The sequence below is a fragment of the Microtus oregoni genome, unplaced genomic scaffold, assembly GCF_018167655.1.
Source record: "Microtus oregoni isolate MIOR12 unplaced genomic scaffold, Mior012 000046F_ref0000063, whole genome shotgun sequence".
Taxonomy (NCBI): domain Eukaryota; kingdom Metazoa; phylum Chordata; class Mammalia; order Rodentia; family Cricetidae; genus Microtus; species Microtus oregoni.
This window is the reverse complement of record NW_024543220.1, coordinates 16,712,308-16,734,728: the sequence shown is the minus strand read 5'-3', so window position 1 is coordinate 16,734,728 and position 22,421 is coordinate 16,712,308. Positions and strand designations below refer to the sequence as shown.

Below are 22,421 nucleotides of genomic sequence, written 5' to 3'. Positions count from 1 at the left end.
TGGTGGCAGTGATAATGATGGTGATGTCATCATGGTGATATAATGGAGGCTGTGATGATACTGTCATTGTGGTGATGATGAAAATGGCACTGATGATAGTAATGATGTCATCATGGTGATGATGATGCCAATGGACGTGATGTTGGTGGTGATCATGATGATAGTGATGATGATTATAATGATGATGACATCATCGTGTGGTGACGATGGTGATGACTATAGCAAGGACAATTCCCTGAGGTGGGACTGAAATTCCAGGAAGGGCTCACAAATGATTCTTACACTGGAACCACACAGCCACATCCAGGTGTCCTGAGTGGAGGGGGAACAGGTACCACTATAGAGCGGTGCCTCCAGCAAGGCAGCATCCAGGGAGATTTTTCTAGGGAATTTCCCACTGGTATTCCAGGATCTCCTCTACTTGTGTGACCTCAGGCAAGGACAATAGAGCAGTTTCACTCTCCAGACTCTGATGAAGAAGGTAGGGGCATGCTGGGAATGTATTTACAAAGCACTGTAAATGGATCTGAACAGAGAGCAGGAGCCTGCTCTGGGTAGACATGAACTTCCAAGTCCTGTCTGCTCTGGTGAGGGAAGGGGAAAGGAAACCTGACACCTCCGGCGTGGGTCAGGACACGGTGCCACTGAGCTAGCTACAGAGGACTTGAGAGACGGACAGGTTGCCAAAAACCTGCTCGGGACAGGCAGGAGATGCTGACCACACCCTCCCGGGTGCCCACCCCCCTACCCCAAAGGGAAACAGCACAACACCAGACTGCAAGTTGCTTCTGTCACCTGCTCTTTATTGTCTGCCAGAGGCTCCATTCTCATGGGTGACCAGGGTCCCCCAGGAGCAACGCTACATAGAGAAAGTTGCAGGAAGAGGGGCTGAGAAAAGTGGGCCGTCGGAGCTCAACACACGAGCCTGCAGCAAGTGTGAGCAAGAAGGGAGGTGGCCATCCAGGGGCTCAGCAGAGGGCTCTCAGAGTTGGTTAGCCGCCACCCACTCCGCTTTGCCGCAGAGCTCAGAAGCCACATCCCAGGGGGCCAGGTCATATCTCAAGAGTTCAATGCCATCATTCCAGCTGGCTGGTGTTGAGCCTGGGTCACCCTGAACCTGCAGCACCTCAGGCCAAGACCCCAAGCTCTCTAAGTCACTTTCTCAAACCCTCAGCCCTCTGAGAAAAGTAGAAAGGAAACAGAAAGGAAGGGAGGAAGGCAAGGCAGACTCTGCTGTGGTCCCTGGGCTCAAGGGGTCAGGGGCCTCAGGACAACCAAGGTGAGGCCTGCTTAAGACGAGGGTGCTGAGCTGGGCTTCTCCTCCCGCGACACAGGAATGGCCCTCTCACTGTGGCCAGCATCCAAGCCAGACTGGACCTTGGGGCCAGAGAAGGTCAGCATGCCATCCGCAGACAGGGAGCAGGAGAGGGCAGACTGGTCCACATTGGAAGGCAGACGGTAGCGACGGTGGAACTCACGGGAAATGTAGCCATGGTCATCCTGGGGACAGCCGGGGGAGGAGGACAGCATGGTCAGGGATGAGAGGGCTCTCAGTGGCCACCACCATCCCACACTGGAAAAAGAACATCTTAGACCACACAAGATGGCCAGGGTCCAGGTGGTCTCAGAGGGCTGGGCTTTAGGACCAGAGCACCAGTGCCTAGCCCCTTCACCATGAGATTCACAGACTTGCAACCAGACTCCTTCAACCCTGGAATTATAGCAAGCCTCCAAGGGACCACTGGCAAAGGCCAGTTACAGAGAGTGGGTCTGCTCAGGGCCCGTGCTGTGAAATGGGCTTCTGCAGATTCTTCCTCAACCATCAGCCACCCTACCCTGTGACTCCTGATCACTGCCGTCCTAGGTTCTATATTCCTCCCAGCTTCCCCTCCCCTTGGACCCACAGGGACTGCCCAGGACCAGGGTGGCAGCGGTCCCACCCCACAGAAAACTTCAGTTAGACAGAGAACTCACTTCCTCTGGAATCCTGGCCCCTCAGACTCAGCTTCCTGAACCCAATATCCCCCATCTCTAGGAACAAAGGCCAAGAGGTAGGAGGTATACTCTGCAGCCTGGCCCAGGGTCAGGGAAGCCTTGTTCTGACTTCAGCACTTGGGGTTCTTTTTCTCCAGTCAGGTTGCATATGGCTCAGAGGGGCTACTGCCTTCATCATTCTCATTTCCAGAGGTCCTTTCTAATCCCCTGTCATACAGAAGACCCAGGGGGACAGCTGGAATTGTGCCCAATACAAGGGTATCTTGCATCCCTGAGCCCCGCACCCGCTGCTGCCTGGCCCTGCCGGGGCTGAGCACAGTGACCTCCATGGTTCGGGAAGGTCCCAGAAGGAGCAGCTGAGCCAGGGCAGCCTCCCATGGTCTCTCTGGGGGTACAGGGCCCACATAGATGGGGATACTACCCAAACTCACCTGTCTCTCATTGTGCTTGCCGTGAATCTCCACGAAGTCCTCCAATACCTTCACAGTGAGGTCCTCAGGAGAGAAATGCTTCACGTCCAAGAAGATGACAAACTTGTCCCGGTCAGATCGGACCTGAAACCCAAACCCACATGTGGAGCTCCCCAAAGGGCCGCCAGCTCCAGTGACAAAGGGAGGGGGGGCAGCTGTGTGACTCCTTCTGGGTGGATGAGGCCAGACAGGGAGGTACCCACCCATCAGAACCGACAATCAACCTTGTCATCATAGCTCCTACTTCCACAGGCCGAGTAAGCCTAGAGGTGGAACCGCTCACCTGGCCCCACAGGTGAGAGCACCTGTAACCCCCGGACCCGAAGATTGGGCAATGCTAGGTCCGCCAACTGATTATAGGGTGGTTGGCTAATTGGTTATAGGTTGGAAGACTAGTTAGAGTAGGATGGCTGGCTGATGAATGAGTGGCTTGCTGGCTGGTTGGTCGTTGTCAGAAGGCTACTTACAAGTTGACCAGTTGTTTGGTTATGGCCTAGTGGCTGATCGTGAGTTGGGAGGGTCTTAAACACGTTAAGTAGCTCGTTGATTAAGTTAAGCCGGTAATGAGCTGGGTGGGTCTTAGCATGTGAAGTAGCTAGTTAAGCTATTAGATAGCTGATTGGTTGTGGTTGATCAAGGCCTGGTGGTTTCACTGGGGATTGTTTTCCTGGCTGGCTGGGAACTGGTTAGCTGGTAGGATAAAAGTCTGCAATCTCTCAACAGCCCCAGGAGCCCACCTCACCTGTCCACGTGATGCTACTAATAGCTTCAAATCACCGCTGTCTGCCCACACAAAGCCCATTGCGCTCTCCTCCCTCTGCCCTGACTAGAGCCTGTGTTTGGGCAGTTTGCATCCTAGAACTCTGGCTGGATCTGCTCTGGGAGCCTTCTTTTAAAGCAAAGGGAGGCTTAACTCTTCTAGAACTGTGGATCACTTGGGTAGGGAGGGAGACGGCCTTGTGGCCTTTCTTTGGCTATCAGGAAAGCTAGAAGGAAGTTCCATCCGCAGCTTTTGCCAGCTACAGAGGCTCGTGCCCCTCTGTAAGGAAACCCCTCCTCTCTGAGCTTTGGGCGGTACATCCCACCCCCACCCCAAAAGAGAAAGTTCAGGGAGGGGCGGCCAGCTCAGGACGCTTGCCTTTGTCACATGACTTGCCTTGATGGGGTTGTTCTTGGGGTTTCCAGCATGTGGTTGGTGCATTACAAACCACATATGGGTCATGAGCTGAGGGGAGGAAAAGACAGCAGTTGGGCCCAGGCAGGTCTCCTCCTCCGGCCCCTTTCCCAGTGACGTGGGAGGTTGTGACGGCTAGGCTTGTGGGACTACCCAGCCTCTGCTGGATGGGTATGAGGCTGGGAGAGGCAGAGGCAATGCTAGAGGAGGGCACAGGGTGGTAGTGGATCCCTAGCTGTGCTCTAGACCAGCACAAGACCCCTTTGACCAGCAAGAGGCCAGGGTGGCGGCATTTTACCTCAGAGATTCCAGAGTCCAGCACCGTGCGGAAGAGGGACTGGCGGTAGTAGGGACTGATGGTGGAAGACAAGAAAGGCAGCAGGTCGTATTCAAAAAGGCCCTCGCCGAAAAACTGGTCGAACAGACGGCTGGGGTAGAAGGGCCCCAGGGCACGCTTGAACCAAGGGTGCTGGATGGTGACGTCCATGTTCTTCTTGGCAGCACAGGGACCGGAGGCTGGCAGCGAGTCAGGCAAAGGCCTCTGGGCAGTGCAGTGGAGAGCTAGCGTTCTGGTCCGCCCTATATACGCCTGCACAGAATAGAGGCATTAAGGGATTTCCCAAAATGCCTATGCTCAGCTCTGACGGGAGGCTGCACTGTCAGCAGCTGGGATGCTCACCCGTCGCCCAGCCCCAGCCACACACCCTGAGCAGCAGGGGCCAGCTCTCAGTCCAGATGTCCCCAAGGAGATCTGGAGAGAGTCTTATCCTCCAGGGACAGCGCTACTTCACACGTTGTCCTGAGGGATCCTCCTGGCCTCCCTAGGAGTTTCACAAATAGGGAAACTGAGGCACAGAGCTTAACAAGCCATCTCCCAGATCTCCCAATGAAAGCATGTTGTTCAAAGCAAAACACCCTCTGTCTTTTTCTTACCCATAACAAAATATACACAACACAGAAAAATTTGAAAGGAGACAGAAAACAACAAAGAAACTGGCCAAATCCGGCTCTGGTTTCTGCTCTTCCTAAGCGTCTGTATGCTTCCATGATTCTGGGCTTTCATCTGTGCACCCCAGCCTGCGCTCCCCTCCCTGTGGTCACCGTCCTTAGCAAAGCCTTCCCAACATCTCTTCACCGTGGGTATTAAACCAGCTGCTTCTGTCCAGTTCAGGATTTATACAAATCATTCCCAGGTCTTCCAGGGTCTTCCGGGCAAGGCTGGAGAGGATTCTGTTCCTCAGCCTGGGACACACATCCAAGTATCACCAGACATCCCTGCGTTCCAGCTGCCTGTGTGTGGCCCTGGCAGGTGATGAGAGCACCAAGAACAGGGGCAGAGAACCTTGGCCCTGAAGGCTTGGGATCCCAGAGGAGTGACTTCCTGGGTTACCAGCAGCAAGGACTGGAAGATGCATCTGATAAATGCTGCACAAAGCAATGAGAGCCTCACAGTCTGCCCCCCAAGTCCCCACAACACTCGTTGCCCACAACTTAGTAGTTCTTCAGGCCGCACTAGGAGGCGGGTCCCAGTAGTACCCTGCGGGGTCACTTTGACCACCAAGGCCATCAAATGAGAAATAATCTCCGGGAAGGAAGACAGCAGTTGAGTTCAACATGACTAAGTAGCGGATGTGAGTTCAGACTCCGGAGCCTGACCCAGAGTGGTTTATTTTAGGCGTATTTAAGCACAGCACAGTTGGATGAAAACTTTTCTGGTGCTAATGAATTCGGTCCCATGTGTACAATAAAGCACACATAAATCTCTCTGAGGAACAAAGCAAACTAAATAAAGATCAGACGTGACTACATCGAAATTCTTTGTAAAGCATGTAAAGCTTTTCCTCGATCTATAGGACCCATTTTTATGGAAGGTGATAGGTTCCACAGACTGAGAAAAGCAGGCTTACGATAAGGGCCCTGGGGAGGGTCCAGGGTGGTCTCTGGCTACACAGTGCAAAGGTCACCAGGCTAGAATGCACATCTGATCCCAGCCTTCTGCAAGGGTAATCACATCCCCTCCCTTGAAGGAACAACCCTATGAGCGTTCCAGGTTCCCGTGGTGCTTATCTGTGAGCACAAGGACCTCCACGCCTTCGGTATCACTCTACTTTACAAACCACCAAGGAAGCGGGACTCAGGAAGGCTGAACTGCATGAGCACATCACCCCACTTGGAAGACAGGAATGGCTTCCAATACAGAGGGCTCAGGCCGCGTATTAAACTGGGGGTCAACAGGGCTGGAGAGATGGCTCAGTGGTTAAGAGCATTGCCTGCTCTTCCAAAGGTCCTGAGTTCAATTCCCAGCAACCACATGGTGGCTCACAACCATCTGTAAAGAGGTCTGGCACCCTCTTCTGGCCTTCAGGCATACAGACAGAATATTGTATACATAATAAATAAATATAAAAAAAATAAAATAAAATAAACTGGGGTCAACATCCGGGCAGTAGGAAGGGGTGAGAAAGCATACCTAACTAGGTTGAGGACCTGAGATGGTAAGTGGAGAGGGGCTAACCCAAAAGAGCACTGGCTACGCCCTCCTTGGAGAGCTTCAGTCAAACCAGGTCCACAATCAGGGCTATGAGGAGCCACCCTAGAGCTTGAGAAAGCAAAGACAGTAGTGTTTGTTCATTTACAGAGAGGCATTTGGGGTCCTGCAGGATGAATGAGCGGGTAAAGGAGCTTGCGGCACAAGCCTGACAACTCAACCCCTGTGAGGCTAGAAGGAGAAAAAAGATTCCACAAAGTCATCCTCCAACCTCTACCTGAGGCCACACATATGCACACACACACACACACATGTGTACACAAAGACACACACACACACACATGAACACATACATATACATGCACACTCAATTATTTATTATTATTATTATTATTTTAAACCAAGCCAAAAAAAAGTCAAGTCTAGCCTTTGAGGCCTGGAAGCTACTCCAGAAGCTGAGTCAAAAAGCTCTCAAGTTCAAAGCTCACCTTGGTTAGAGTGAACTCAAGGTCACACTGAACAGCTTCGTGAACTATCTCAAAAGAAAAGCAAGGAAGGCCCGGGGAAGGAGCTCAGTTGGTAGCACGCTTGACTGTCCGGCACAAAGCCCTAGGTTTGATCCCTCACACCACACTAGCCAGCGGTGGCACACGCCTATAATCCTAGCACTTAGGAGGTGGAGGCAAGAAGATTGAGTGTTCAAGGTCATTCTTAACCACCTGGCAAGTTTAAGGCCAGCCTTGGCTACAGGAGGCCCTGTCTCTAAATAATAAATTAACAAATAGATAGATAAATAAGGGCTTAGGGGGATATTATGGCAGCATAGCACCCACCTAGTATAAATGAAGTCCTAAGGTCCATCACCAGTATCACAAAAAAATAATAAATTTTCGTATTTTTAATCACAGGTTCTTTTAAGTCATTTTGACTTGTTTAAATGCTGTGTTAAGAGCTAGACATTGTAGTACAAGCCTTTAAGGCAGAGGTAGGCAGATCTCTGAGTTCAAGGCCAGCCTGTTCCAGGACACCAGGGATATACAGAGAAACTCTGTCTTGAAGGAAAAAAAGTGTTGGATTAAGACAAAAGGACTGGGAATTTTCAACTCCCACCCACGTCACTGAACACAGAGAACAATATTCTTCTCTGTCTCCTAAACAGATCCTGTGTGTGGATAAAGACCAATCTGGAACTACGGGCAGGAATAATGCCAAGGTGCCAGCCTGATACCTCCTCTTATGGGACACACAGCCTGGTACCAGGGAGGACAAAGCAAGCTTTTATACCCCCCAGAGTCCTGCTCCTAGAGAGATTATTAATCCCCGCATGCTAAGGGTTCAGTGGGCTCAGGGACTATGAGAGGCACAGTCCTCACAACGGGGCTTGCCTTCAGCCTAACTAGGCCTGAGTAGGCACAGAGTGGTGAAGTTCCAGGGAGGGAAATTTGAAGGTCCCACCCTTCCGCCTCAGCTCAGGTTGCTGCATGAATATCCTGGAGCTGCTGGAACAGAAAAACACAGTCTAGGCGGTTTACACAACACAGATGTATTGTCCTGAAGCTCTGGAGGCCAGAAGTCTGCAATGTGTATCTCGGAGCTAAAGTAAAGGTGCTGGATGGGTAGGGCCCTTGGAGGCTCTGGAGAGAATCAGCTTCCTGCTTTTCCAGCTTCTTCCAGATCAGGGCTCTGCCTCCACCTTCAAAGGAAGCCAGGGAGAGGCAAGTCTTTTTAATATTCCATCCCTCCAGCTGTCACTCTCCTACCCCTCTTAGAAAGATCTGTTCCAGCCGGGTGGTGGCGCACACCTTTAATCCCAGCACTTGGGAGGCAGAGACAGGTGGATCTCTGGGAATGCAAGGCCAGTCTACTGTACAGAGCAAGTTCCAGGACAGCCAGGGCTACGTAGAAAAACTCTGTCTCGCCGGGCGGTGGTGGTGCACGCCTTTAATCCCAGCACTCGGGAGGCAGAGGCACGCGGATCTCTGTGAGTTCGAGACCAGCCTGGTCTACAAGAGCTAGTTCCAGGACAGGCTTCAAAACAACAGAGAAACCCTGTCTGAAAAAAAAAAAAAACAACTCTGTCTCAAAGGAAGAAGGGAAGGAAGGAAGGAAGGAAGGAAGGAAGGAAGGAAGGAAGGAAGGGAGAGAAGGAAGGAAGGAGGGAGGGAGGGAAGGGAGGGAGGGAGGGAGGGAGGGAGGGAAAGAAGAAGAGAGGGAGGGAAACAGAGAGAGAGAGAGAAAGAGAGAGAGAGGTCTGTTCCTGCATGCTACAATACCAGCCTTCCAGGCAGGATGTACCTACTGGTGTAACACTGGCATGGCGGTCATAGGAATAACCAACCACTTTCTGCATGGAATTGAGGCCGACTCCACATGAGGAAACTCTTAGAAACCTGATGAAGAGCTCATTACTGGTGAAGTCATAGCTGCTAGCAGGAAACCTACCACCACTGTGTTTTGCTCAATGGACACGTTGTCAAACTACCTTCTAAATACTGACGTTTAATCCCATAGATTAGTGCTGCTCTCACCTTTGGTAAGAGAAACTTCTTTTGCGATGGGTAGCAGAGTCAAAGAGAGTCAAAATAGTGAGAGTAAGTGACCCGCTGAGCGGTCAGGACTAAATGGGACATTTACATGAACGCCCCACACCCAAGCCTCAAGGAGCATCTGAGAAGGGAGGGAAGGAGTATGAGAGGTAGAGAGTAAAGAGTAGGGCTGTGAGATGCTGTCTTCTGGATACAGCATGGCGTTGTTCCCATGAGCCCACAGCAGCTACCAGAGCAAGATGAAGGCAGCCAACATTTCACCAGAACGCCTCGTGAAGGCACGGAAGAATCTCTGCTACTCCACAAATTTGCATGCATCAACAGATTTCAAAGGATCTCATTTACTTGTATAAACTTCATGGGGGAAGGGGCTGTTGGATCAGTTCTGACTGTGGCCCACGGGACCCACCCGTGCTTTAGTGCAGGCTTAATGTTTAAATTTGTGAAACTGAGCCCAAATCAGGCATCACGTTCAAACACAAGCATCAGCCCATGCCTGAAATATGTCACTAAATAGAAACGCTCTCTTCTCCCTAATTGCCAATTGCTTTAAGGAGAAATGAGAATCACCGTTATCCATAATTATCACCTGATTACACTGAAGTCGATTTTGTCCTGTGAAGGGTGACGTGTTCATAAAGCAATCAACCTGTGTGTGGCCACACAGTCTGCCTTCTGAGGGGGCAGCAGCACCAATTCCAGGCCCCTTCCTCAGTTCCACAGGCAGGGCTGTTCTCACCCTAGAGCTCGGCAATCTCTATATTCTCACTCAAAGACGTCTCTTGGCTTCTCTTTGGCCAACCGGAATCGCCAGCGTTGTGCTTGTGTGGTGGGACATTATTAAGTAAAACTGGGGTTACAGGAACACAAACTCCCCGGCCCTGGACAGCGGTCTCAACCTCTCTTGACTAGAACCTTGGAAGCAGACAGCCCAGCATGTCCTGTTTACAAATGATGTCCCATTTGCAGGTTGGAAACAAACAAAAAACAAAACAAAACAACAAAAACAACAACAACAACAACAAAAACAAACAGAAAAAAAAATCCATTTCCCAAAATCAACGAAAGACAATGCACCCTTTTCCCGGGACTGAGAAAGAGGTCTGAGCAGAAATGAGTCCCTCTCTCACAGACTCTGGCTGGGGACTGCTAAAGGGCCTGGATGCCAATGGCTACCATGTGTGCCCAGCGTCCTGGGGCCTGTGAATTCAGGCCACAGGGCAAGGGGAACCTACAACGCAGGCCTCAGGCTGCCAAAGCTACAGGGACACCAGTCACTCTTGATCCAGGGGATGGGAGTGTGGGCTTAATGCCAGATATTCTGAAGGTAGAGGAGGAGACAGGGAGCAGAGGTGGGGATGTTAGGAAAGCACCCCAGTGGAACATGCTTTAGAGAGGCATTTGTACTGTGTGCCAGGTATGGGGAGTGTGGGATATGTGGGGATTGTGTATCTGTGATGTGTGTAATATATGCACCTGATATGTGTGTATGCTGTGTGTGATTGTGTGTCTATGGAGTGAGGTAATAGGGTGGAGTTGGAGGTAAGTGTGTAGTGGGTAAGCATTGTGTGAAAGAATGTCCTTGGTGAAGTCTCAGCCTTCACCTTGGCGACCCTCTTCCCCTTTGTCTAAGAACAGAGGCCAGGCAGGAAGGCCCTCCAGACTTGTTTCCGTGTCCTCCCCATCTGGTGTGGACAGCAGCTTCCCACCCAACCTCAGCCTTCCTGCTCTGCTGCACACGGCTCAGCCGCCCCATCCTGGCAGAGCTGACATCTGCTCGATTCTGAGGATTCCTGCGACGCCAGCAGTCTGCTGTGCAGTCAGAAAGCCTCGCTCGATTTTCCACCCCAGGGGCCAGGGCTCCTACACAAAGCCAGCGCAGGGTGACCAGCATTGTGGTGGGGCAGCAGGAATGCGCCCAGCTAAGCCCTGGCCCCAACCTCGGGGGTCAGCAGGCCAGACAGAACACACATCCCAGAAAAAAATGAGGGCCAGGCATGTCTGCCAACCCCTCCCAGGACAAAGCCACTGGCTGCAGACCAGTGAAAGCCCCCACCAAGCATCTGAAGAGGCCAGCCTGGGAGCCCTACCTCCGCCAAGGACTCCACACACCTGGTTTATAGTTCCCACCCCACCTGCTCACTCACACTTGGTGTGGTTGATAACTTCTGCCATGGCAGTAAAATGCTGTCTCAGGGCTTCTATTTTCATTACAAAAATATCCATGGGTCTCAAAAGTAGAAAAATTGGTACAAAGAGCATCCACAGAGGTACCAGTCGGATTTAACCATCGGGGTTTTTACCCCAATTGCTGTGTGTCATCATCACCACCATCATCATCATCATCAATTTATTTATTTATTAGTTACTGAAGTTTTGCTTGTTTGGTTGGTTGGTTGGTTTCTTTGAGACAGGGTTTCTCTGTGTAGCTTTGGTGCCTGTCCTAGAACTCACTCTGTAGACCTCAAACTCACAGAGATCCACCTGCTTCTGCCTCCCGAGAGCTGGGATTAAAGGCGTGCGCCACCACCGCCCGGCTAATTATTGTTTTTTAAACAGTTTTTAAACAATTTATTCATCTTTATCTGTATGTTCATTGGTGTTTTTTCCTGCATGTATGTCTGTGTGAGACTGTCAGATCTTGGAATTACAGACAGTTGTGAGCTGCCACGTGGGTGCTGGGAATTGAACCCAGGTCCTTTCGTAGAACAGTTGGCGCTATCACTCCAGTCCAAGGCAACTTATAAAAGAAAGTATTTAACGAGAGGCTCACTTACAGTTTTAGTGTTAAGTCCACGGCTATTGTGGCAGGGAGCATAGCAGCAGGCAGACCTGGCACTAGAGCAGTAACTAAACGCTTATATTGTATCCTCAAATTGGAGGCAGAGAGCCAGTGGCTGGGCCTACTATGAGCTTTTAAAACTCAAAGTCCACCACCCAATGACACACCTCCTTGAATTAGGCCATGCCTCCTAATTCTTCCCAAAACAGTTCTACCAACCAGGGACCAAGCATTCAAATACATGAGCCTGGGCTGGAGAGATGGCTCAGCCGTTAAAGGCTAGACTCACAACCAAATATATGAGCCTATGGGGGCCATTCTCATTCATACAACCACAGCCTTAGTAAGGATTTAAATAAGTATCTAACCAGTTGCAGATAATTATAAAATAAAATACATAGTAAGGGGAGGAGTATTTGCCTAAAGTTACAGAGGCCCTAGGTTCCATTCTTAGCCTTGCAAAAAAAGGAATAGAATAGCAGATCTCACTGGGCCACAAGATACTGATCATGCACCATCAACTGTGACTATGAATGGCCTTCAGGCCCTAAGGTCCCCTGGACGAAGTGAGGGGAATCCAGAGGTCGTGGTGATTTCCACAGCCAGCAAAGTCACAATCTGAAGAAGCCAAGAAGGCAGCTTGGTTCAGCACAACTAAGTAGCTGGTGTTGGCTCAAACCTCAGGAGCCTGACCCAGAATCATTTAGTTTAGGCATATTTAAGCACAGCATGATTTGGTAATTAAATCAATCCCATGTGTACAATAAAACATGCATAAATCTCTTTGAGGAACAAAGCAAACTAAGTAAAGATCAAATGTGACTACATCAAAATTCTTTGTAAAGTACTCATGACACTGATCATAAAGATAGGTTCTATAGATTGACTGAGAAAAGCAAGCTTATGATCAGGGTCCTGGGAAGGGTCCAGTGTGGTCCCTAGCTACGCAGATAGTGCAAAGGTCGTCAGGCTAGAATGCACATCTGATCCCAGTCTTCTGGGAGGATAACGGATTTCATACTCCTCTTGAAGAACAATGATCTGTGCTGACATTTCAGTTTCCCCTGATGTTAGCCTGTGATCTCAAGGACCTCCATGCCTCCTACAAGGAAGAAGAACCTTCCAGCTTATTCTTGAATGCCCGCTGGGTAGTAAGATCTTATGGCTTTTTTCGAGACCCGATTGTGTTTCATGTCACAGAATCACAGAACTGGGATTTGAGAAGGGATTTCAACTAGCCCAACCTTTTCAACAAGCCCTTCAGGTAGTCCAGTGGATCAATGAGCCAAGGTGGGTCCCTAGAATCTTGCAGCTTTGACACCCTTCCTCGCAGTGCCCCATCTGATTTAAGATGAACCAAACCTGCTGAAAGACTCTAAATGCATTTGTAAGCCCCCTCAACCCTAAGACATTTTTCTAAAACCTTACACTCACTCTATCTTGGAAAAGAGACAGTCCCCCCCCCACACACACAAACATACTGGACTGCTTATCCTCCTGTGTCCTTGTGAATAACCACATGCTGGACTGCTCATCCCCCTGTGTCCTTGAGAATAATCTTCAAACGTAACTCCATTTTGGGAACTGAGGTAAATACAACCCACAGATGTTGACTCAGTTCCTGATGTATTGATTTAGTTGCTGGACCAAAGGTCAGGAAGACCACAGAGATGCTCTCCCTTATCACGTGACCACGTAACTATTCTCCTGCCCTGGAATAGACCAATCATTGCTAGTAAGCCTTTGAATGAGCCAATCCAATAAGTTGGAAAACAACCTACAGGTCACCCCCCCTTGTGTCTGTGGCTTTTTGCTTTAAAAGATGGACTGTAACAGCTATCGATGTCCTTCATATCCCGAACCTGAAGGACCCTGTCATGACAGAATAAAAATCCTCTTGCTTTTGCACAATTTGCATTATGTGAATGGTGTCTGGAGCAACTCTTCCCTGATGTTTGGACTTCTAGTCCAACACTGCCAAAGGAGGGACACTTGCCTTCCCTACAACACAGATGGGAAAGATGACCTTAAGATATTAATTCTCGAGCTGGGCAGTGATGGCACATGCCTTTAATCCCAGCACTCAGAAGGCAGAGGCAGAATGATCTCTGTGAGTTCAAAGCCAGTCTGGTCTATAGAGCTAGAGCTAGCTCCAGGACAGTCAGAGCCATACAGAGAAACTTTTTGTTTGTCTCAAAAAAAAAAAAAAAGAACAAAAAGGTGTTACTTCTCTTGGCCAAAGGACTTCCTGTGGTAGACCCTGCAATGAACCAAAGTCCAGAGTCCCAGGCACAAGTCTTAAGTCATGCTAACCACCGTACTTCATATGGCTATCTGTGTACATCTTTACCCATTATCTATTGCTAAAACAGACTACTTGAGACTGGGTACCTTATAAAGAACAGAGATTTATTTGGCTCAAGGTTCTAAGGGATGGGAAATCAAAGAGCATGGTTTTGGCACCTGTTTCACAACAGGGCATAATGCAGAAGGCCAGGGAAAGGGAAATGGGAAATATTACTTTAACTAGGCAAACGTGTTACATTTGTTTAATTGTGTAAAGATGTGTCGCTATTTTATCTTGCCTGACTAAGGCATCTGATTGGTCTAATAGAAAGCTGAATGGCCCATAGCTGGCAGTGAAGGGATAGGCAGGGCTGGTGGGTGGAGAGAATAAGTAGGAGAAGGGATCTAGACCTGAGAGAAGAGAATGAGGAGAACAAGGGAGAAAGATGGAGACACCCAGGGCCAGTCAGCCACATGGAGTAGGACATACAGAATGAAAGAAAGGAAAAAGTCCAGGGGCAAAACTTAAATGAAAAGAATCAGGTTAACTTAAGTTATAAGAGCTAGTGGGACAAGCATAAGATAAGGCAGAGCATTCATAACTAGTAATAAGTCTCCATGTCGTGGTTTGGGGGCTGGTGGTCCGAGAAAGCCTGTTTCAGAGAAGAAGCATGAGACAGACAAGCACACCTTTATCGGGACCCTGCTCCCACAGCCACCACACCAGCATTCAGCTGGTCACCAAAGCAGAGCCTTCCCGCCTCACACCTTGGCAATGCCCCACCTCTCCACACGGTGGCGCTAGAGACCAGGTTTCCCACAGGAGCTTTGCCTGTGCCGGCTGCAGCAACTGGCTGACCTGTGCTAAGGAGAAATGGGCAGAACCTGCAGAAACCCACCAGTCCTGCCTGATTACACCCAGTCCGCCAAACCGAAAGCTTTCTCCCTCTTACCCATGGCCCCTGCCTCCAGCTCAACCAAAACCCCCCAGAGTGTCCTTCCTAAACGTTTGTTCACTAGTTTACCGCCAGTCTCTTCCTGGTTCTAGATTCTTCTCCTCTCCAAGAATCAGTCCACCCATCTCCTCCCCAGCATCCACAGCTTCGCTTTTTCAAGCACCAGTATTGAGACATGGCTTACATACCATCAACTTCAGCCTTTAAGTTAAGTGGTATACCATGTTTAAAGTGGAACAGAATCCTCCACCCCTGCTCCACTACCAAGTGTCAGGACTTTCTCAGGATTTGCCTGCTTATCTGTTTCTGTTTGTTTGCTGGCTGGCTTGCTTTGAGACTAGGTTTCATTGTGTGCCCCAGGCTAATCGGGAACTCACTATGTAGCCCAAGATTGCAGTGGGAAGCCACTTGTTTGTTTCCTGGCCATCCAGAATCCCAAAGTAACCACACACAGAAACTGTAATAATTAAACCACTGCTTGCCCCATTAGTTCCAGATTCTTATTGTCTAACTCTTACATATTAATTTAACCCACTTCTTTCTTTTTTTGTTTTTTTTTTGTTTGTTTGTTTTTTTTTTTTTGTTTTTTGGTTTTTCGAGACAGGGTTTCTCTGTGGCTTTGGAGCCTGTCCTGGAACTAGCTCTGTAGACCAGGCTGGTCTCGAACTCACAGAGATCCGCCTGCCTCTGCCTCCTGAGTGCTGGGATTAAAGGCGTGCGCCACCATTGCCCGGCCAATTTAACCCATTTCTATTCATCTGTGTATCACCACAAGACTGTGGCTTATGGGGTAAAGTTCCAGTGTCTGTCTAAGGAAGGGTTTTATGGCTTCTCTTTGACTCCGCCTTCTTCCTCCCAGCATTCAGTTTAGTTTCCCCACCTAGCTCTGCTCTACCCTATCACAGGCCCAAAATAGCTTCTTTATTAACCAATGGTATTCACAGCATACAGAGGGGAATCCCACATCACAAGATAACCCTGGACTTGTGGCCACCATCTTTTCTCAGACCCCTGAGTCCTAGTATTATAGATGTGAGCCACACCAGCAAGTTCTGGGATGTTTTCATCGCCCAAAAGGAAGCACACCCATGAGCAGTCATCCCCTGCTGTATCCCCCAGCCCTGGGCAGCCTCACATCCATCTGGATGCACAACACACACACACACACACACACACATCCAAAAAATAAATAAATGTAAATTTTAAACCTGAAGAAAACAAACAGTCTAGCTTAAAAACTGACTATGCAGCTAAGTGGAATCACAAATAGCTAATAAACACCTTTTAATTTTTTTTTTTTTGAGAGGGTTTCTCTGTGTACCCTGGCTGTCCTGGAACTCACTCTATAGACTAGGCTGACCTCCAACTCAGAGATCCACTTGCCTCTGCCTGCCAAGAGTTGACATGTGATAATATTTTATTTTTGCTATAACAAATAAAGCTTGCAGCCAGGCAGTAGTGGCTCATGCCTTTAATCCCAGCACTCGAGAAGCAGAGGCAGGAGGATCTCTGTGAGTTTGAGGCCAGCCTGGTCTACGAGAGCTGGTTCCAGGACAGGCTCCAAAGCTACTGAAAACCCCTGTCTTGAAAAACAAAATAATAATAATAATAATAATAATAATAATAATAGCAGCTCAGGATCAGTGTGGAACAAGCCACTAAAGCCACTAGTTAGCCACAGAGGCCAAGAAGTAGTGGCACACCCCTTTAATTCCAGCACTCAGGAGGTGGAGACAGAGGCAGACGGTTCTCTTGAGTTCAAGGTCACCCTGGGCTACACAAAATTAATCCAGTCTAAAGGAGAAACAGAGCCACCAGGCAGTGGTGGCTCACATTTTTTTTAAATTTATTTATTTATTATGTATACAATATTCTGTCTGTATGCCTGAAGGCCAGAAGAGGGCGCCAGACCTCTTTACAGATGGTTGTGAGCCACCATGTGGTTGCTGGGAATTGAACTCAGGACCTTTGGAAGAGCAGGCAATGCTCTTAACCACTGAGCCATCTCTCCAGCCCCCGGCGGCTCACATTTTTAATCCCAGTATTTGGGAGTCCCACGCCTTTAATCCCACCCAACACTAGGAAAGTGGCTGCAGGAAGGGTTATGACTGGGCTGAGCGAAGACTATAAGGTGGGAGGAGAAACATGAGTTTAGAACATCCTTTCTGAGGATTTGTGGAGACAAGATCTTGCCCTCTTTGGCCTAAGGATTCGGTAGAGGTAAAAGGTCTCTCTAATGGCTGGCTCCTTTACTTCTCAGATCTTTCAGCTTTCACCCCGATATCTGACTCCGTGTATTTTATTATTAAACCCAATTAGAATTCACACTACATTGGGATTAAAGGTGTATGCCACTGCCACCTGGCAGGAAACACTTTTTCAGATTATGTTTTAGTCTTAGAGATATGGCTCAGAGGTTGAAAGAACTTGCTGCTATCCCAGAGAACCCAAATTCAGTTCCCAGCATCTATATGGTGGCTCACAAAGACCCTGCAACTCTAGCTGCAAAGGTCCTAGTTGGGTGGTGGTGGCGCATGCCTTTAATTCTAGCACTCAGGAGGCAGAGGCAGGAGGATCTCTGAAGCCAGCCTGGTCTACAAGAGCTAGTTCCAAGACAGGCAACACAGCGACACAGAAAACCCTGTCTTGAAAAAAACAAAAGAAAAAAATCTATAACATCTAATTTTGTCATTTTTATTTTATATGTGTTTAGGTGTGTGCCTGCATATTGGATGTTCATCATGTGTATGCAGTACCCAAGGAGACCAGAAGAGGCATTGGAACTAGGGTTTCAGATCACTACAAACTGCCCTACTGCTGAACTGCCCTTCTGGCCCTAAGAGGATATATCGTGATAAAAATAGTTACAAAGTCTCATTTGCAAGGGTCATGCCTATAGGAGATTAAGGCTATTCTTTCAAAAAACACTGAAACAAACTATCCAGTGCAGAATGAAAACTAAGAACAAATAATACCTATTTCATGACCCCTAGCAGGGCCTGGACCAGGTTTCCAAATCAAATACATTCACATTTTTGCAACTAAATTCCTCTTGCTCTGTGAGATAAGTAGCAGAGGGATTGTGTTAGACCTGGCTTCCAGTTGACTATCGGGTCACTACTAGCTAAATTGTAACAAAGTGACTTGCTTAATTATAAGGTAACCACACACTGTAACTTTTCTGTTGTTGATTCTTGGGAAAGCTTTGGACTTAGGTGGCCTTTGTAGACGCTAACACAGTAATTCCAGGGTGGGTGAGGGAGCAACTCCTATAATACCAGCACTAGGAAGGAAAAAGGCAGACAGCTATATCGTCAGTTTGGGGCCAGCCTGATCTACATACTGAATTCCAGGCCAGTCAAGGCTGCATAATGAAACCTTGTCTCAAAAAAAAATAAATAAATAACAATAGAAAATTCAGTGCTCCCTGCTCACTAAGAATCTTTTCACAAGCAGGTCACGTGGTCATACTGAACAATCTGTGGGAGCTCCCACTCCCACACTGTCTTTCAACCCTTCTACCCTTTCTCATTCTCACCTGCATTTAACTCATTCTAGCAAGTTCTCCACCATTCAAGGTCAATGTGTGAGGTACTTTGTGTATAAATTCAATGTTTTCTCCACCTGGCAGTGGTAGCCATGCCTTTGGGAGGCAGAGGCAGGCAGATCTCAGTGAGTTCGAAGCCAGCCTGGTATACAAAGAGAGTCAGGACAGCCAGGACTGCTACACAGAGAAATCCTGTCTCCAAAAACAAACAAACAAACAAATAAAATCAATGTTTTCGGTTCCTGTGTCTTTGGGTGATAAATTTTGGAGGTGAAGAAGGCAGTCTGCCACCCCTGGGGTTTGGAAACGTAGTTCATTTGGTAGAACACTTGCCTATTGTCTATGAAGCCCAGGAGTAGTGGTGCAAGTCTGCAATCCTAACACACGGGCAGAGGCGGGGAGATCAGTTCGAGGACATCCTCAGCTATGTAACAAATTCAAGGGAAATCTGGGACATATAATAAAGTCTTTAAAAACAGAAGGGGGGGGGGGGAACTCCCGGCCATCAGCGAGCTCCTCTCCGCTGTGTCCAGTTCTTCCTACGACTGCTGCGCCTCGAGGGCCAGGTTTTAACAGACCTCTCCAAGATGCCTTCTCAGATGGAGCACACCATGGAAACCATGATGCTGACATTCCACAGATTTGCAGGGGACAAAGACTACTTGACAAAGGAGGACCTGAGAGTGCTCATGGAAAGGGAGTTCCCTGGGTTTTTGGAAAATCAAAAGGACCCCATGGCTGTGGACAAAATAATGAAGGACCTGGACCAGTGCCGAGACGGCAAAGTCGGCTTCCAGAGCTTTCTGTCACTAGTTGCAGGGCTCATCATTGCGTGCAATGACTATTTTGTAGTACACATGAAGCAGAAGGGAAAGAAGTAGGCCCAGTGGCGTCCTGGTACTCCCTCCTTGATGCGTTTCTCCCCGAGGAATTGGCCTCACTGCTTCTCGAGAGCAGATCAGGGCCCTTAGGAAAGTGCAGATGCCATCCAACTCCAATTCGACAAGCAGAGAAAGCAAAGGGAATGCAGTGACAGAGAAGCTTGTGATTTTTATATTGTTTTCACCCTTCTGCCCTCAATAAAGACAGTCCTTTTTTTTAGTTCTGAAAAACAAAACAAACAAAAAAAAAAAAACAGAAGGGGGGGGTGCTGCTGCATGTCTTTAATCCCAGCACCTGGTAGGCAAGAGCAGATGGATATCTGAGTTTAAAGCCGGCCTGTTCTACAGAGCAAGTTCCAGGACAGCCAGGACTACACAGAGAAACCTTGTCTCAAAAACAAACAAACAAACAAATAATAAAAACAGAAAGAATTGTTTGGCCCAGAGACTATGAAAGCAAGTGCTGTTGGGGCCTACCAATTGTCTAAACACTCGCAATCATGAAATGGTGGTATTGATATTGATCGTGCAAAGACGGTGCCAATATCTATCTATCTATCTATCTATCTATCTATCTATCTATCTGTCTGTCTATCTATCATCTATATATCATTCCCTCTTCTTAAAGAATATAAAACTCCCTTCACAAAGGGAGGGAAAGTAAATGTCAGAAGCATGACTATTCAAAAGACATTCAGGAAGGGATGGATGTGTGGAGCGGCTGTGCAGAACACCGAAGGCTGCGTTTTCTTCCAGGCCAGCTTCTCTGTTAGGAATTCATGGCACTTACACAAGAGCCAGGCAGGAAACATGTTCTGGCTTCTTTTACATAAGAGGCAAAAAGCCCATATTCACACCTGTGGCCTTTTCCAACCTGCCAGCTTCACCGCGGAACCTGTTGTTCTTCTCTTAGTCCACCCTGCCTAACTAGAAACGGAGCCAGAAAGCTGCCTCCTCCGCCCCTGGCACTTGTTCAAACTAGCTTCCAGAGCAGATTCACAGAAAACCTGCCCGTGTGGTTTTCAGCTGTTTCCGGGTAGGAATCTTTCCATCCGGGCAGGTTGCTTTTCATGTCGGCGCTTTTGCATATTCATACTCACCTTTAAAGTTCAGCCGCTCCTGCTACTTTGCAGCTTGTCATGACCGACACACCACTCCCTGGCATATGGTGGCATCTCCGTTGCCAGCTCCATCACTGGCAAAGATATTCCCACTTATGCACTTATAAGCTCCATTTATCTGTAGCTTTTCTCTCTCTATCTCAAGACAGGGTTTCTCTGAATAGCCCTGACTGACCTGGAACCTAGCTCTATAGACCATGCTGACCTCAAATTCACAGAGATCTGCCTCCCTCTCCCTCTGTGTGCTGAGATCAAAGGCATGCTTTGCAGGCGCCACCACCCAGCTCATTTATTTGTATCTTAAACAAACAAACTGGGAATTGAACCTGGGCCTTAGGAATGATAAACCACCGTTTGTACCACGGAGTTACAAGCCTAGCATGCCTCCCTCTTTTTTGGAAGATCTCACTGTGTATAGTCCTGTCTGGCCTGTAATTCCCCATGTAGACCAGGCTGGCCCTTGGGAGTCTCTGCCTCCTGAGCATGGGATTGACTGCGTGCATTAACACCTGGCTTCCCCAGCCCTTTGCAAAACTTTTTGCATTTGAAATAAGAGTCACTAAGTTGTCCAAGATGGCCTTGAGTTTTTGAACCTCCTGATTTAGCCTCCAGAGTAGCTGTGATTCCAGGCTTAGACCACCAGAGCCAGCTTAAATTTTCCAGTTTTTCAATGGCTCTTGCCTATTATCATTGCTATGAAACTTTGACTATTTCATCTGGCCTCCTAAATGAGAGGAATTTTATTCATGTTTGCTGCTTTTTGGAAAAGACAGCATTTCTGCAAGTCCTCCTAGTAAGCAATGGGGTTCATTTAACTTTTTAAGAAAATGTATTCATTGTGCAATTATGCCCAAGGTCATAAAAATTTTGAAAATTAAAACACACTAGCCAAGTGCAGTGGACCATGCCTGCATCCCAGTTACTCTTTTTTTTTAAATATTTTTATTATGTATACTATATTCTGTCTGTGTGTATGCCTGCAGGCCAGAAGAAGGCACCAGACCCCATTACAGATGGTTGTGAGCCACCATATGGTTGCTGGGAATTGAACTCAGGACCTTTGGAAGAGCAGGCAATGCTCTTAACCTCTGAGCCATCTCTCCAGCCCTCCCAGTTACTCTTAAGGCTGAGGCAGGGGCATCACTTGGGTCCAGACTTGCAGGCCAGCCTGAACAACATAGTGAAATACTATCTCAGAAAAATTAACTCTAAAAAACCTTTAAAGCACACACGCATTGGGTCTGGAGAGATGGCCTAGCAGTTAAGGGCACTTGGTTGGTCTTCCAGAGAGGGCTTGGGTATGATTTAAAGCACCCACACGGCCATTCACAACCATCCGTGGCTCCAGTTCTACAGGATCTGATGCTTTCCCTGTCCCCTATGGGCACAGTTTAGTGGAAGTGCCAGATAAAATAAACACAGAGCACTACTCGCTGAGGACGGTAACTGGGTTTCATGAGATGCAGCTGAGCCCATGAACAAATGGAAACAAGAGTACAGCCAGGCAGTGGCAGCGCACGCCTTTAATCCCAGCACTCGGGAGGCAGAGGCAGATGGATCTCTATGAGTTCGAGGCCAGCCTGGTCTACACAGTGAGTTCCAGGCAACCACACAGAGAAACCCTGGGGTGGGGTGTATGGGTAAGAGCGTACAGACAACTGCCAGCTGGGCCAGTGGCTGGGATTCCAAACGGGCATCTGTCATCCCAGATGTAATAGTATTTTTATGGTCGCGATGACCTAGCACCTGACAAGAAATAGCTTACAGGTTTGTTTTGCCTTGTAGTTGAGGGGATAGAGTCCATCATTGTGGGGAATGCATGGAGGAATATGGAAGTGACTGATCCTGTCCTCACAGACATCCCCAGAGATGCCTCTTCTCCACAATACAGGGAAGTTGACTTGAAGATTAAACATCACACCGGCCAAGGCACGGCTGATAACATGCTTAATAGTTGGTAGTGTGCTTAACAGACACGGAGTTCTGGGTTTGATCCCTAGCTCCACATAAACGTGATTGGTAGTGCCCACCTGCAACCCTAACATTCAAGAAGTAAAGGTTCAGAAAGCTCAGAAGTTCAAGGTCATCAGTAGCTGTGCGTAGTAGCCAAGTAACCTGCAGCTTATACAAGATCATCTCGTGGAGAAAAACAAAGCAAGCACAATAAGACAAACA

The 22,421-nt window shown here is 48.3% G+C and overlaps 2 protein-coding genes across 4 annotated transcripts; one reads left to right on the top strand and one right to left on the bottom strand.

The window, feature by feature from the left end:
- Positions 1-1,290: 1,290 nt before the first annotated feature.
- On the bottom strand, positions 1,291-4,126 carry Cryaa (crystallin alpha A). 3 transcript variants are annotated; one of them, XM_041635007.1, is made up of 4 exons: positions 3,938-4,126; positions 3,604-3,690; positions 2,427-2,549; positions 1,291-1,500 (listed from the first exon to the last, which is right to left on the bottom strand). In XM_041635007.1, exons 1-4 carry the CDS (start codon positions 4,124-4,126, stop codon positions 1,291-1,293), a joined length of 609 nt encoding a protein of 202 aa, XP_041490941.1. The 3 variants fall into 3 exon arrangements, with proteins under 3 accessions (XP_041490941.1, XP_041490942.1, XP_041490943.1); XM_041635008.1 differs by having other exon boundaries at positions 3,622-3,690; XM_041635009.1 differs by lacking the exon at positions 3,604-3,690.
- A 14,654-nt stretch (positions 4,127-18,780) lies between these two features.
- LOC121435570 (protein S100-A10-like) lies at positions 18,781-19,350 on the top strand. Its single transcript, XM_041635018.1, has one exon. The coding sequence runs from the start codon at positions 18,832-18,834 to the stop codon at positions 19,123-19,125; it is 294 nt and encodes a 97-aa protein (XP_041490952.1). The 5' UTR covers positions 18,781-18,831; the 3' UTR covers positions 19,126-19,350.
- The last annotated feature ends 3,071 nt before the right edge of the window (positions 19,351-22,421 follow it).